The sequence below is a fragment of the Dicentrarchus labrax genome, unplaced genomic scaffold (genome assembly GCF_905237075.1).
Source record: "Dicentrarchus labrax unplaced genomic scaffold, dlabrax2021, whole genome shotgun sequence".
In the NCBI taxonomy this organism is placed as follows: domain Eukaryota; kingdom Metazoa; phylum Chordata; class Actinopteri; family Moronidae; genus Dicentrarchus; species Dicentrarchus labrax.
Genome location: NW_026136710.1, coordinates 14,473,952 through 14,487,265, shown reverse-complemented (window position 1 = coordinate 14,487,265; position 13,314 = coordinate 14,473,952). Strand labels below are relative to the sequence as shown.

The window sequence follows — 13,314 nt, the reverse complement described above, 5'->3', positions numbered from 1 at the left end:
CACAACTGTTCTTTCCAAACGCAGATCTTTACTTGTTCATGAGAGCGAGTGTGCTTGCGTAGTACCTATTCTGTCCACGGGGGTGCTGAGTGGCAGGAAGCCCTGTTTGATGAGCTGGTCCAGGGTCTCCTCGTCCTCCGCTCGTATCTCTGACACCATGTTACAGGGGATCAGACCCATCCTGCCTCTCACTTCTCCTCTGTAAAAGCCATCTGTGTCTTTATCACCATACACCTGTTAGACAAGAGAGTTAAAGAGTGATGTTTAGACTTGCCACTTTAAAACATAGACCAGACCAGAACTTCTTTTATGACGCTTCAAGAAATGATGACTGCGGTACTGTCATGGCAGTGATGTACATGTTGTTCAGAAGAGTTCTTGGTGAAGAAGAGGGTGTGCACAAAAGATATGCAGTGGTATAGGCAATTTTATTTTCAAATGAACCTGGTTCCCAACACTGTTTTAAAGGTCAATTCCAGAACATTTTGTAAAACATTTTTTTGACCAAGGCACAGCACTGAAAACTAATTTGCCAGCTGCAAAAGTGTTCTTTTACTGTAAAATAAAGCTTAAAGGATGAATAAAGATTCAACGCTGGAATTTGTGGGCAGCAGTTTGGATTGCAGAAAAGCTATTTTACAGAGAGCTTTTGAATTCTGCATGAAAAACAAACAATAGTGGAGGGTGAAATCAGTCTGACAGAATTGTATAGATATAATATATATATATATATATATATATATATATATATATAGTATGGAATGAATGCATACTTTCTGCAGTTATTGCAATAACCATTTCTCACATAATATTTCAGGGTTATAGCCTTTGTTTGTGGACAAGCAGCAAACAACTTGTACCTTAAGGTTTGGATTCACCTCAAAGAGGAAGACAGAATAATCAGGAATGCATCAAAGTATCTGACCATCTAAATTGTAAACTCCCACCCTAATGATCTGCCCCTCTTTGAAGGGCAGCTCCTCGTCAGCGGCATCTGGGTTGGGGGACATGGACAGAGGATCGTAGTCGAAGAGGGCTACGAAGATCCGGAAGGAATCCTCAGGCTCTGACTCATCGTAGTACGTGGGAGAGCGACGATCCCGGTCCCTGTAGCCATCTTAAAACACATTGAAGACAAAAAAAAAAATCATATCATCCTACATCACAAGCTAGTGCAACCAATGGATGTGATCCAACACACAAAGGTCTTTGGAGGAGACTTTGTTTCTTTGCAAACATAGTTTTAATTTTTGTCTCCTGTAAAAATTTGAGCCTGTGTTTGTGCTCGGTAACAAAACTTAGTGCTGCATACAGTGTAGACCACTATTGTGATGAGCAAGGCCATTATGCTTACATCGTGATGTATCTTAGCCATGCGTCAATCAAAGGAAATCAATGAGAGGATTTTATTTTGTCTTAATAATTGATTCGATCAGGCAGTGCTGCATGACAGATTGGATTTTCTTGTCTTGTCATATTTGTGCCTGTCAGCATGCAGGAATAAATCTGTGGTCAGTCAGCTATTTAAATCATTTACTGTGGCAAAAACGCATGCACCCATAAACACACTCACACACGCTATTATGTTTGAATATACAGTGAAAGACAAATGGGGAGCAAGACAAACCCTGGTGCAATACACAGACAGAATGTGATTCATGGACATGACACAACACAAACAAACAAGACTGTGATATGCATGCTACAAAATGCCTAAATAAAAAAAAAGATAGGTACTCCATAGGTCTATTTTCACTTCATATAAAAATAAAACTTTGGGTGAAATTCTATATAAAGTAAAAATCTCACACTTCCCACACATTGCCAACCCTTACACCGTAGCAACAAGAGGTCTAAAGCTGAGATGGCAGAGTTGTTGTGGAAGCCTGTCATTTATTTGAATTTGGCATTTTTAATATTTGTAAAAATGAAATGTACCAGCTAGCAGAGTGAGATACTGTTTGGCGCTTGAAAATACAAGCATGATGTGAAATGCATTGCTCCCAGGTGAGCATCTGCCAACCTGCAGAAGGTTTGGTAATTGTATTTAGGTGTAACAAGGAAGGAAATGTAAGGGACAACTGCATTTCCAACAGCTGATATTTCAAACTCAAATGTCCAAAGGAACTCAAAAAAAAAAAAAAAGCAGTGAATGTGTAGTCATTCTTTAATGTCTACCACTAGTATTCCGTCAAAAATGTCATGCATGACTACTCTCATTGTAAGTGTAGTAGGTGTGGTTGTACCACAAAGGGAGGGGGGTTTAGCAGGCATCTGGAGTTCAGTGCAGTGAGTGAGGCATTCCCTGAGCAGTCAATCAATCATTTATCATCTGCAACTGTGGAAACGTTCACCCTGGACCCCAGGTATGGCTTGCCAGTGGGTCCACCATTTCAGTGCAGTGCAGTCATGCTGTTCAACTGGAAGCATAATAATAACTATTATTATTTAAGACAGAGAAACAGGCACTTGCAAGTGTCCACAGCTAATCTGCCGGTTGCTGGTGGCATTTCTTTTGTCGCCATGCTGTGGTGGTAAAAACGGGACTGCAGGCACATACCATGGGGAGACCTGGTGCCGCCCATGTGCCTGCGGGATGGCCGCGTCCTGTGCCGAGCTACTCTGCCATAGTAAACATCCTCGGTGATGGGGGAGAGGTTTCCCTCACTGTTATTCTCAGAGGTTACCTCTACAGGAAACACCAGTTAGAGTGTGATGGGGTTACAATGCAAAGCTCAACATTCCCCTCCCAAAAGGTTACCTAAAGATTAGTGTTACAAGCTAAAGCTTCTTATTGCTTATACACAAGGTAATAATAAATAAACACAGGAAAACTACCATGGCTAAAGTGTCATGATTGTGAGATTCTGTATCGGAGTAGATTAAATGCATCAACATGTGGTGCAACTGTGCACAGCAGTTTAAGAAAAGTGTCAGCTTGCTGCATCATAATAATCTCTGAAAGATCTCATTTATTTCAAGGTAGTGAAGGGCATGAGCATGGTTCATAGACACAGAGGTGATCTGGAGACACAGAGAAGCTCATGAAGGCTTTAACAGAGCAACAAACATTACTGTTCTACGGCACAGAAAACATTAAAAAATATAAAATAAAAGATTCTCCCTTTTTCTGTTCTCTCTCTAGCCACCTCCCTATACTGACCAATGGAGGGGACCATTAGAGGTCGTCTCTGCGGTTGAGAACCGCCATGATTAATTCTTCTCCCAGTTTCCCGGTCCTGACGGCCTCCAGCGCGATTGTTTGTCTGAAATGCGAGCAAACACAGAAAAACATTCACAAACATTAAACATTCATAAGTCGCTCACAGACACGTGGACAAACTCGCATGTGAAAAAAACGCACATCGACATACTCATACGAATTTTATGTAAACGAAATCATGCAGCACTCGCAGGCAGGCACACTAAAACACAGACGCATAGACACACACTCAAACACACACAAGCCCACGGGAAAGTTTAACATTCCAAAATTAAGCAAATACTGATAACAAACTACTTTTTTAAAAAAGTGTCAAAACCATCAGTAAGCGCTGTCTATGTTACTGTGTTGTCTCCGTTCATGGCGCTAAATTGTTCAGTCTCTCCAAGATGCTGAACACATTCAGACCTAGTCTATATAGCATTGGTTCAGACTGGACATGGACTGGAATCAAACTTTGAAGATGTTCCTCCAGTACCGTTTCTCTTCACTGATATGTCGATATGCTGCATGAAGGTATCAGAACGCAGTCTGTCTCTCTCCGTTTCTCTCCATTGTGATGACGTATTCAAATTTATTTTCCCCTATTCTCTAAATTTGAATTAAACTCACACACTAACAACACATCAAATGCAAGTCAAGGCAGCAGTCTCAATTGAAGTATCTGTGCCTGTGCAGTTCGCTAAATAATAATTAATTTGGCTGGTTATGACTCTTGGGTTTAAAATAAGTGCAAAGAACTGCACCTTGGGTGTGTTGTGCGAGTTGCGTCGGCGTCCCTCTTCCAGCTGCATCTCAGAGTACAGCTCCTCCTCATCCTCTTCCATGATGTCAGACAGGTCAGAGCCCCGGCTGCTTTCGCTGTGATAATCTTCATTGTGACTATAGTGAGGCTTTTGGCAGTCACACACAAACACAAACACACAAGACGCAGTTGTTTAAGTCCACATACATACATACATACATACAAACATACATACATGCACACACCAAACGCACATGGATGGGCGAACACACACATTGGAACACACACAGAGACACCAGGCAAAGGGAGTGTATGCATGCAACCACCCAGACATGCATGCACACACACGTCCAAACATACACACACGTGAGAGGTTGTCTATTGAAAAACACATTGTGGCTGAAGTTGACAAGGAGGCGAACGATTTATCCCTTGTCGCGTCGTTCTTACCGGCCTCCCCAGCTCAGAGCCTCTGAGGAACTCGTCGACTGAGGGTCCTCTCCGACGGCCGCGCGCAAAGCCTTCCTCGTCCTCCTCTTCCTCGTCAGAGTGATGCTGGTGAAATGAATGACCCTGCTCTCCGTATCTGCCCTGCCTCCTTTCCCCCTGAAAACATGCATGAAAAGTGAGCACACTGAGTAACAGAGTGCTTACTCAGTGTCAAGTAATATGGTGCTTCATTATTGTTGGCTATTGTATGCAGTATTTTAATAACTTGATCTTTATATTTTCTTATGTTTTTTAACCTTTTGTACACAATCAATAGATCCCCCCACACACTATTAATTTCTAGCTTTTTATTTAGATATGTTTTTAAATTCTAATTAAATTCACCCTTTTACATGTTAGTTTCTTTTTCTTTCTTTTTTTTGATTGTATAATTAAATTTTTTTAACAATACGACATTTCAACACACCTTGCCACTTTCTGCCGCCACCCTCTGCGCTGCTTCTCGGGCAATGGCTTTGGCCACCGTGTCCGGAATAAGTGTGCCTCGGGGCTGCGGAAGTATCCGCTGTGGGGATGGGGAGCGTGGATTGGCAGAGGGAGGGGCCTCAAGAGTGTGGCCTTGCATGGGCACAGGAGGCTGGGAAGAAGGAGAGCGTGTGGGGTCCCAGCCAGACTGGCCAGGTGGAATAGCTCCCCCGTGGTGGGCCGCGTGCTCTTTGGCATCCAGATCTCTGGCACATACTGGTCTCTGAGGTATAGGGTGTTGGGGGTGGGGTAGCAGAGGCAGTTGGTGCTGGGGCCTGGGACCTTGGTGGGGCGGGCGCGGCTGAAAATGTAGGGGCTGGGGCTGAGGGTGTGGGGGTCGAAGCTGGGGTTGCGGGGGTCCACCTGGGTGGGAATGTCTGGGGTGGGGTTGAGGGTGTGGAGGATGGGGTTGCCCATGTGCCTGGGGTGGAGCAGGAAGTTGGGGTGTGGCATGAGGAAGGTGAGGGGATTGGAGGTGGGGCTGAACATGGGGGTGTGGAGGGGGGCCTGCGTGGGGGTGCATTGGCGGTGGTAGGGGAAGCGCAGGTAGAGGCACGAGCAGGTTGTTTGGAATGACGGCGACTTGGGAGTCCTGGGATTCTCCCTGTACTGACAGCGTCCTAACGATGACTTCCCTGGCCTCCAGGCACTGAATCCTTGTCAGCTCGACAGTAACATAGTCTGCCATCGGGTACAACACCTCAGCTATCTGCATTAAAAAGAAAAATGTTAATATTAACAGAAGCTAACAAAAGCTGAAACGACATCAGTATCATAATCAATATCAGGACAATGTTTCAACCCCACTAGAATATAATAGGCAAATGGTTAGTGTCCTCTTTGTTCTGAGCACAACCTTCTCACATTGTTCACTTTTGCTTTAGTATGTGGAGCACAGAATCAGGCAGAAAACATTGTGATGTTAAAATTTCAGAATACTGTGTTGCTTTACTTTGGTAGTCACCAGAGGGAGTGAGAGACCTTTCCGAGACTTCACAGGTCCCAGATTGAGAGTCTTGCACTGGACATGAATCACAAGTAGATGGCACTGCTGTATGCATTGAGGGCACTGATGACATAATCCTAACTCAACAACAGAGGCTATTACCATCCCATCTGTGATGTATGTTCTCATGTTTCAAATGGATTAAATATGATTAAACACATCACATACTGTTTTATACTGTAGCTGTGTACTGCATGTAGGCCTGTGAAATGTGGATCCCATATGCTTGTGAATTCTCCACAAACCAGTCCCTCAGTACTATGGTACTGTACAAAGTCACTTATTCTCCCTCTAATCATGAGTGATACCTTTAATTCAGCATCACTCAGCATACCTCTTAACAGAATCAGCTTAAATAAGGACACAGTTTGGGCCAGTTATACACTTCCTAACTCACCCTCTGTCCTTTAGTGCAGACTGCGTAGCCAACCACATTTGCCCCGTTAGATGTGCCTGTAGGAGAAAGGATGGGGGGCTTCCAGTGGACCTGTAGGACCCCTGGAGCCTGCCCACAGAGCACCTGTACATCCTGGGGAGGCAGGGGAGGTCCTAGAGGGTAAGAAAACAGATGTAAGGGTAAAAAAAAGTTTAAAAAAAGAATGTATGTAATAATTTACAATTTTAAAATTATGTATGTTCAAACAAGCAGAAAGGGTGGGTGTGAAGCATTCATTAAATGCACAAATTGACACACACACAACCATGCACAGAAATGCCCACAAACAAGTGAAGAGGGGTGAGGTGGTGAGAGGATTCAGGAAACAACAAACTGGGTTAATTTATCATTTGCCGTTTTTGCTGTGTATCTAAATCTGTGAAAGATGTACATAACACCTTATTTCAGCTTTGTAGAGATTCATGCCAATACATGTGATAATGTGACATTGCTAGTGGGGAGCATTCAAAAGTTGTGCTTATATAAAATGTCATATATGATAAGTTATCACGGCACAACACTAACACTGACTGAAATCTTCTTAGTGTTGTATTTTAATTATTTTTGCAAACTATTCAGAACTATATTTCCACTCTATATTCCTCTGGTCTAGTACTGTATCATGACCTCATACTACTCTTTTTTAAAGGAGAAAAAATGAAGGCAAAATAAAACAATGTGGGCCTCCTGAGAGAAGCACTGTTGTCTCTGCATGCAGGACACAATCCAGAGAGACTAACTATACAGCCCATTCTTTGTCTCCCACTCTCCGGGATCACTGGATAAAACATGCACAACTGCATTCAAACAGAAGCAAATGCACACTCACACAAAATGGTAATTTCAGTGAGCAGTCGAGTGGCACTGCTTTATATAGCAATGGTTACTACAGGCTAGGCTATAGGCTGAGGAAATGACTCATCAGAATAATAACTGATCATATCTTGTGATGCGTGGCTGTTGTCTAATTAGTGTGTTCAGTGCAGTAAGCAAACTTGGGCAAAATTGCATTTGAATTTGGTTTCAAAACACAAAGTCTGTGTCTCAATAGATGCATGAATGACAACATTGTTTGTAGATGGAAAATGTTTTTTCCATCTGAGAACCATATAAAAATAATTTTGCCCAGATCCCTTCACTGATTGCTCATATTGAACAATATGTCATAATCATTCTCGGCGTCAAGACTACAACCCTCTTCCAAAAGTATCATAGCACTAATGTCATCTCTGCCCACTGGTTTTCAAGAGAAGAAAATCATTTAGTGCTCAGATATATCGGGAAACCCAGCCCAGGACTGATGTTTTATTCTGACCTGTTCTGCAATATGGTGTTGGACCTAGACAAAATACAATACACAACAATGGCACGGTAAGGCAATGCTGTACTCTTCCACAGCACAGTACAATAACCTTAAAATAATATGGCATTATGTTACATATTAAAGCTGGATTACAGCAAACTGAAATAAACAGAGTAGTAGCAGTCTGTCATCGCCATCTGTCCTTCATGCAAGATTGTTTAAAACGTGAAAAGCAAACACAAAATACTACTGACGACCATCTGATATGGAGCTATGAATACATTACTGAAACTATATCTCTATGTAAAGAAATGATCTTTACTGACCTGCAGCCTGAGTGCAGAACTCCACACCAGCTTCTTTCCTCTCTCTCTGCTCCAGCGGCAGTTGCCATGGCACCTGGTGCGGCTGTGCCACCACCGTCACTTTGTACACCATCAGGGGCTTGAGGTTGAGGAAGCGTAGTCTATACCTTCCTGGCTTTACCACTGCGTGCTCTACCCCGTCCAAGAACACAGTGTGACCATAGTTACTGTTGCTAGGTAACCAGGAGAGCTCAGCAGTGTCACGCTGGATGTCATCCACCCGCAGACCACACGGCGCCACCACCACATTGGCTCCCACCAGCACGGTACAGCGCAACTCGTCTGACAAGCCCCGGTCGGTGATGCTCTGCACCGACACGCGATGAACGCAGCCGTCCAGGTCCAGTTTCTCCAGCAAACACTTGGTCCGGCCACCGTACACTATACTGGCACGAAGCTCCCCGTCTACTAACACGTTGTAGCCAGAGATGTTCCCCCAGCCCAAAGGCACATATGGAGGCTCCCAGGCCACAATGACGCTCCGTGCCAGCTGCTTGATCAAGGAGATCTTTCGGGGGTAAGGCACAACGTCTTCAGCCATGTCCTCAGGGTCCAGGGGCCCCCCTGTCCCATTGCTACAGGGAACCAAGGCATTAGCTGAGCCCAGGAGGCCATCCTGGGAGGCACCTCCATCCACTGCTGTCAAGGCCAGGGGGTTATGGTCCAGTGGGCCCAGATCATCCCCTCCCTCCCCCGACAGAATAGCTGGTTTTTCCTTGTCCTGGACAAACTCCACAAAGTTGGAAGGAACAAGTCCTCGCTGGCCATCCAGCAGCTCTCCTGTGACACAGAAAGAAGTAGAGAAGCAGATGTCGAAGATAAATAACTCTGTGCCTCTTTCTTCATGTTCATGTTGATGAACAAAAACACTAATGCCAACTACCTGAAAATACTACCCTTCAATTGTCTATGGGACAGCACAACAGTCCCTCTGTGATGCCTCCTGCATATGTTGAATTTAAGTTTCACTAATGGCTCCTTACAAGACAAGACAAAAGGTAAGCTGTAACTTGAATACACATAATCATCAGTGAGAGCTATTTCCCTTGCAGGCTGGCAATGAGTCAGTGAGTGAAAGGTGGGAGATACATAAACATACAGTATGTACTATTCCCTAAGATGTAAGATTTACCACTGGTTCTCTGATGCTATCTTTTGTACTCTCTCCAGAACTAAGAAAAAACTCCTTTTCAACATTTCGAAGAACTTCAACTTCAGTTCACTGCTTTTGAACATTTCCAGGAACACCCCAGAGCATGTAGATGCTGCGGTCAATGCAAAAGAAAAAAAACAACTTAGATTTTCACTGTAGCTTTTTTCTCCAAAGGGAAGAAGTTTGTCTTCAAAAAAGCTCCCTATCATCTTGTCCTTCAATCCCTTTTTCCACAGAGGTCTGAGAGACCTTAAGACCATCTGTGTGTGTCTGCGCATTTGTGTGCAGGTTTGTGTGTGTGTGCTGATGATTAAACTGAGCCCCGCTGGATTAGTCATCAAGCTAAAAGGGACCAAGGTCCCATCTTGACAACAGCTTGGTCTGAGGCCTGAGTCTCCCTCCTGCGTGGTAAATACAAGGCTCCTCCACGATGCCATGCAATCTGACCGCCCACAGCTGATGAATCACTGCAGCTGAGTACTACTGTGTCTGTGGCGGGCTGTGCTGTCTGCAGGATTGCTATCTGGGGGGATTAGGATTGCCTCTGATGGAGAAGCCTTCATAATTCTAAAGAGATTAGACAGAGAATCACTCCAGTCACTAGTTAGAAAAAGTGTATGGGAAGTTTTGCTGGTGACACTGGTGCACCCAGGATAATCAAATCACCTAGTGGAATATTGAACAGCTTCAAAGTAACTAATAAATAATAACAAACACTGATACCAAAATGGGTCATAACAGGATGTCATATTTGTAATTAATTAATATTTGTTCTTTACTGTAAAGTTGTATTATTATTCTTATTATACAACTATACATATACACATAATACACAGAAAAGTAACAGTTTGCAAAGGTTGCTGAGGGGATTTACTTGCCAAACTAAATACTGTTAATAGAACAAATTCACTGAGGGATAACTGTGTGCTGACACACACTTCTTGGGATTTTGTCTCATTGTGCGATAATTAATATGCGATGATGCACACGCTTGTTGTGACTGTCAAGCATTCTCTGCAACAGCAGTAGACAAGGACTCAGGCAAAATCATAGACTTGAAAAGCAACAAAAGACACCTCCTGCTGTTCTGCAATCTTTGATGTATCGACTGTAATATTTTTAAGACAGTTGTGATTTAGATACCTGCCTTTGCTTGACATGCCAGTTAATGCTGATATTATTTTCCATGTCATCCTGGAGTCTTGTTTTTCTTACCTTCATAAAAGCCATCGTCATCCATGTTTCCATACACGTACAGATACTTTCCAGCAACAAGGGGGAGTTCTGCTTCAGGATGCTCATTTGGTCCATCATAAGGGTTGTAACTGGAAGGAGAAATGTTCACAGATTTCACCACAGCAGCTTTTATCATTTGGAAATGATAAAGCTGTTTGTTAGTAAACTTAAAAAGATTATGTGCAATTAAATAAACGCACTCCTGAAGCTGCTCTCATTTACCTGTAACGGGCAGTGCAAAGGCGGACCTGGCCTGTGTAGCGAGGCTTGGACCTGGGTGATGGGCTGGCCTCATCCTCCATCTGTAGATTGACAAAAAGAACAAAAGATAAATGTCATTAACATTTACATGTACCGTTCATAATTAGTCAACCCAAGAATAGGCGAAGTAAACCATTAAGTTTGCAAACATGACTATATAAGTCAGGGTAATGTTGTCATCTATCTTGAAGACATGATGAGTCATACATGCGTTAGTGTGATGAAATTTAGTGATGTGGTGTCACTCAGACCCACCTCTGAGAGGGTCAGCTGTCGAGGGCTGCTGGGTCGGTCCGTTATCACGGTACTGGAATTGACAGACAGTTTTGGTCTTTCTCTGTCTCCAGTCAGTGGTGTGCAGGGCAAGAACTGGGAGATCAGTAGCGGCGTGTTTGCCGCGCTCTCATCGCCTGGGAGACATTGATTTCCATAGCAAATAAAGAGCAACTGTCATTCCTTCTGCACCCATTTGCTGCTCATTGCACAGCTATTGATCTCCTGTTGAAGCAAGTGTACAGCAAACACTCTTCATGGCAAAGGCTTCTCCACCCCCATCAACACCTCACATCTGCAATGCATTTGCCCTTAAATACCACTCAGGTCCTCTGGGCAAAAAAACACACTTGAAAGGAGATGCAGGAAATACAAAATTGAAAATTGCAGTGTAAGAGTGCAAACAGCTGAATTCCTTGAGGAAATTAAAGTAAGTCAACAACATGAATCCACTGTATCCGAGGGTTCTTGTGGTTTATAAGTGAGTAATATTATGTATTAGCACAAAAGCATCAGTGAGTTCCCCCTCTGTTTCAAGTGAAGAGAAAGATAAAACAGGATTTCCAGCACTTCAAAGACCTTTGGTCTGTGCCAGACTGTATAAATCTACATCGCTGATATGGCTGTATCTGCTGGCTCTGCAGGTTCCACTATGTCTCGTTAGAATACTAATGTGTTGAACCACATTCATGTCATACATCACGCCTGTGATCAATTAGGGTAGATATTGATCACAAATAACCAGTATTGCCATTGATGATGTCTACCTCTGGTCAGGAGTGAGCTGATCCAGCTGTTATGTGAGCTGTCAGGGAATTAGAATACTGTGACTCTCATTTCATTCATAAGCCTTTTGATCACATGTAATTGGGTGGATGCTTCTATCCACAGTGTCTAGAGTGCATACATTTTCTTATAATGGGTGGACCCCACTGGTAGCAGACCATTTAACCCTGATGTTTTAGTAACACTTTCTGCTACTATTTAAAGAACACTCTACAGATTAAGCGTTGCACTCCTATAATACACAAAATAAACGCCCCGAAAAAAGTATCAAATCAATGCAGCAGAACCGGAGACATCGTCTTTTCTTATTCCACGCATTCTTCTTCTGTGTCAAAACCTGGTGCCTACATTAAACTCGACCACCAACAGTGCGGTTGGAGAATTGGGTGTCTTATGCTACACACACAGCTGCCTCAGGAGCCAAAGGCTTTACGCAACTACAACTAATACTATTATAATAACAATAAAGTTAAGAAATTGCAGAAAATGTAAAAAAAAAAATGAAATCAAAGCTAAAGCTCAAAACACTGACCTACCTGTCTCTGGCTGGGCTCCAACAATAACTTGTGAGAGTTTCTTCTGTCGCGAAAGAGGAATCTGGGATGTGGAAGTGGGATTAATTTTAAGGATGTCCACAGTATCCGACTGCAAATGGAAATTCAGCAGCTCTTTGGACAGCTGGTTGTAGTGTTCACTCTGTGACCTGCATTTCTGCTCCAGGTCACGAACCCTGACCTTTCGTAGACAACGAGGAGAGCGGAGAGGGTGGTAATGGCCCAGAGGAGGGAGTGGGGGAAAAAAAGAGAGAGCAGGAGATAAAGATTGAATCATAGGGGAACACACAAAGCATGGGGTGTACTTCATCACATGTAATGTTCAGATATGAATTCTCTGAAGAACAGCCAACGTTTCATCTATTAATGCTGATCAACCACAGAACCAATTAGAAAAGGATCCCTAAAGAGCCATTTTGAGCTTATAGCAGCATGTTATATTGTTAACCACTGCACTAATAAAAGCATATGGAAGAGTAGAGTCATTTGCACAGCTGCAGCTGATATAGTACACTGCTGAACTCTGATAACAAAGCCTGAGAACTGCAAAGTGTTAAGAGGATTATAAAACAGTATAGACATTAAAGATGCTATATCATAGATATCATATCAGAGGAAGTCAAGGAAGATGGATTGAGGTGTACAGTGAGTATAGTAGTGCTCAATCTCTTTCAGGGAACATATGGATTCTCAATTTGCACAAAATACCCACTAAAGGCTTTGAAAGCTTTAGTGATTTGCTGAAAATTCACACATGCAACTGAAAGGAGATTAAACTAATCAGGGAGGAAAGTAAATACCTGAAACATTCTGTCCTTATTGTTCTGTTCAGACAAAAAGGAGGGAAACAGAAAAAAAGTAAAGAAAGAAGAAAAATGGAAAGAAAAAACATAACACCAATAAATGCAATTGTAATTGATGCAAAGGAGAAAAAGAAAAATGCAAAATATATTTATCAGTGCAGATAAATATACAAAAGCAAGAACTGAAAAAGCCTG

The 13,314-nt window shown here is 42.9% G+C and overlaps 1 protein-coding gene across 10 annotated transcripts in view; it reads right to left on the bottom strand.

Moving 5' to 3' along the window:
- The window catches only part of rimbp2a (RIMS binding protein 2a), a 63,715-nt gene that overhangs the window by 9,903 nt on the left and 40,498 nt on the right, over positions 1 to 13,314 (bottom strand). For 7 of the 10 annotated variants that reach the window (XM_051412688.1, XM_051412689.1, XM_051412697.1 and 4 more), the window contains 14 exons: positions 12,299 to 12,497; positions 10,959 to 11,113; positions 10,665 to 10,744; positions 10,422 to 10,531; positions 8,015 to 8,833; positions 7,701 to 7,724; positions 6,347 to 6,498; positions 4,885 to 5,652; positions 4,419 to 4,574; positions 3,970 to 4,116; positions 3,164 to 3,266; positions 2,561 to 2,689; positions 948 to 1,117; positions 66 to 234 (listed from right to left, as the gene is read on the bottom strand). In XM_051412688.1, the coding sequence (XP_051268648.1) occupies positions 66 to 234; positions 948 to 1,117; positions 2,561 to 2,689; positions 3,164 to 3,266; positions 3,970 to 4,116; positions 4,419 to 4,574; positions 4,885 to 5,652; positions 6,347 to 6,498; positions 7,701 to 7,724; positions 8,015 to 8,833; positions 10,422 to 10,531; positions 10,665 to 10,744; positions 10,959 to 11,113; positions 12,299 to 12,497 (3,181 nt within the window). The remainder of the gene's footprint in view (positions 1 to 65; positions 235 to 947; positions 1,118 to 2,560; positions 2,690 to 3,163; positions 3,267 to 3,969; positions 4,117 to 4,418; positions 4,575 to 4,884; positions 5,653 to 6,346; positions 6,499 to 7,700; positions 7,725 to 8,014; positions 8,834 to 10,421; positions 10,532 to 10,664; positions 10,745 to 10,958; positions 11,114 to 12,298; positions 12,498 to 13,314) is intronic. The other 3 variants (XM_051412694.1, XM_051412690.1, XM_051412693.1) reach the window with 3 other exon arrangements.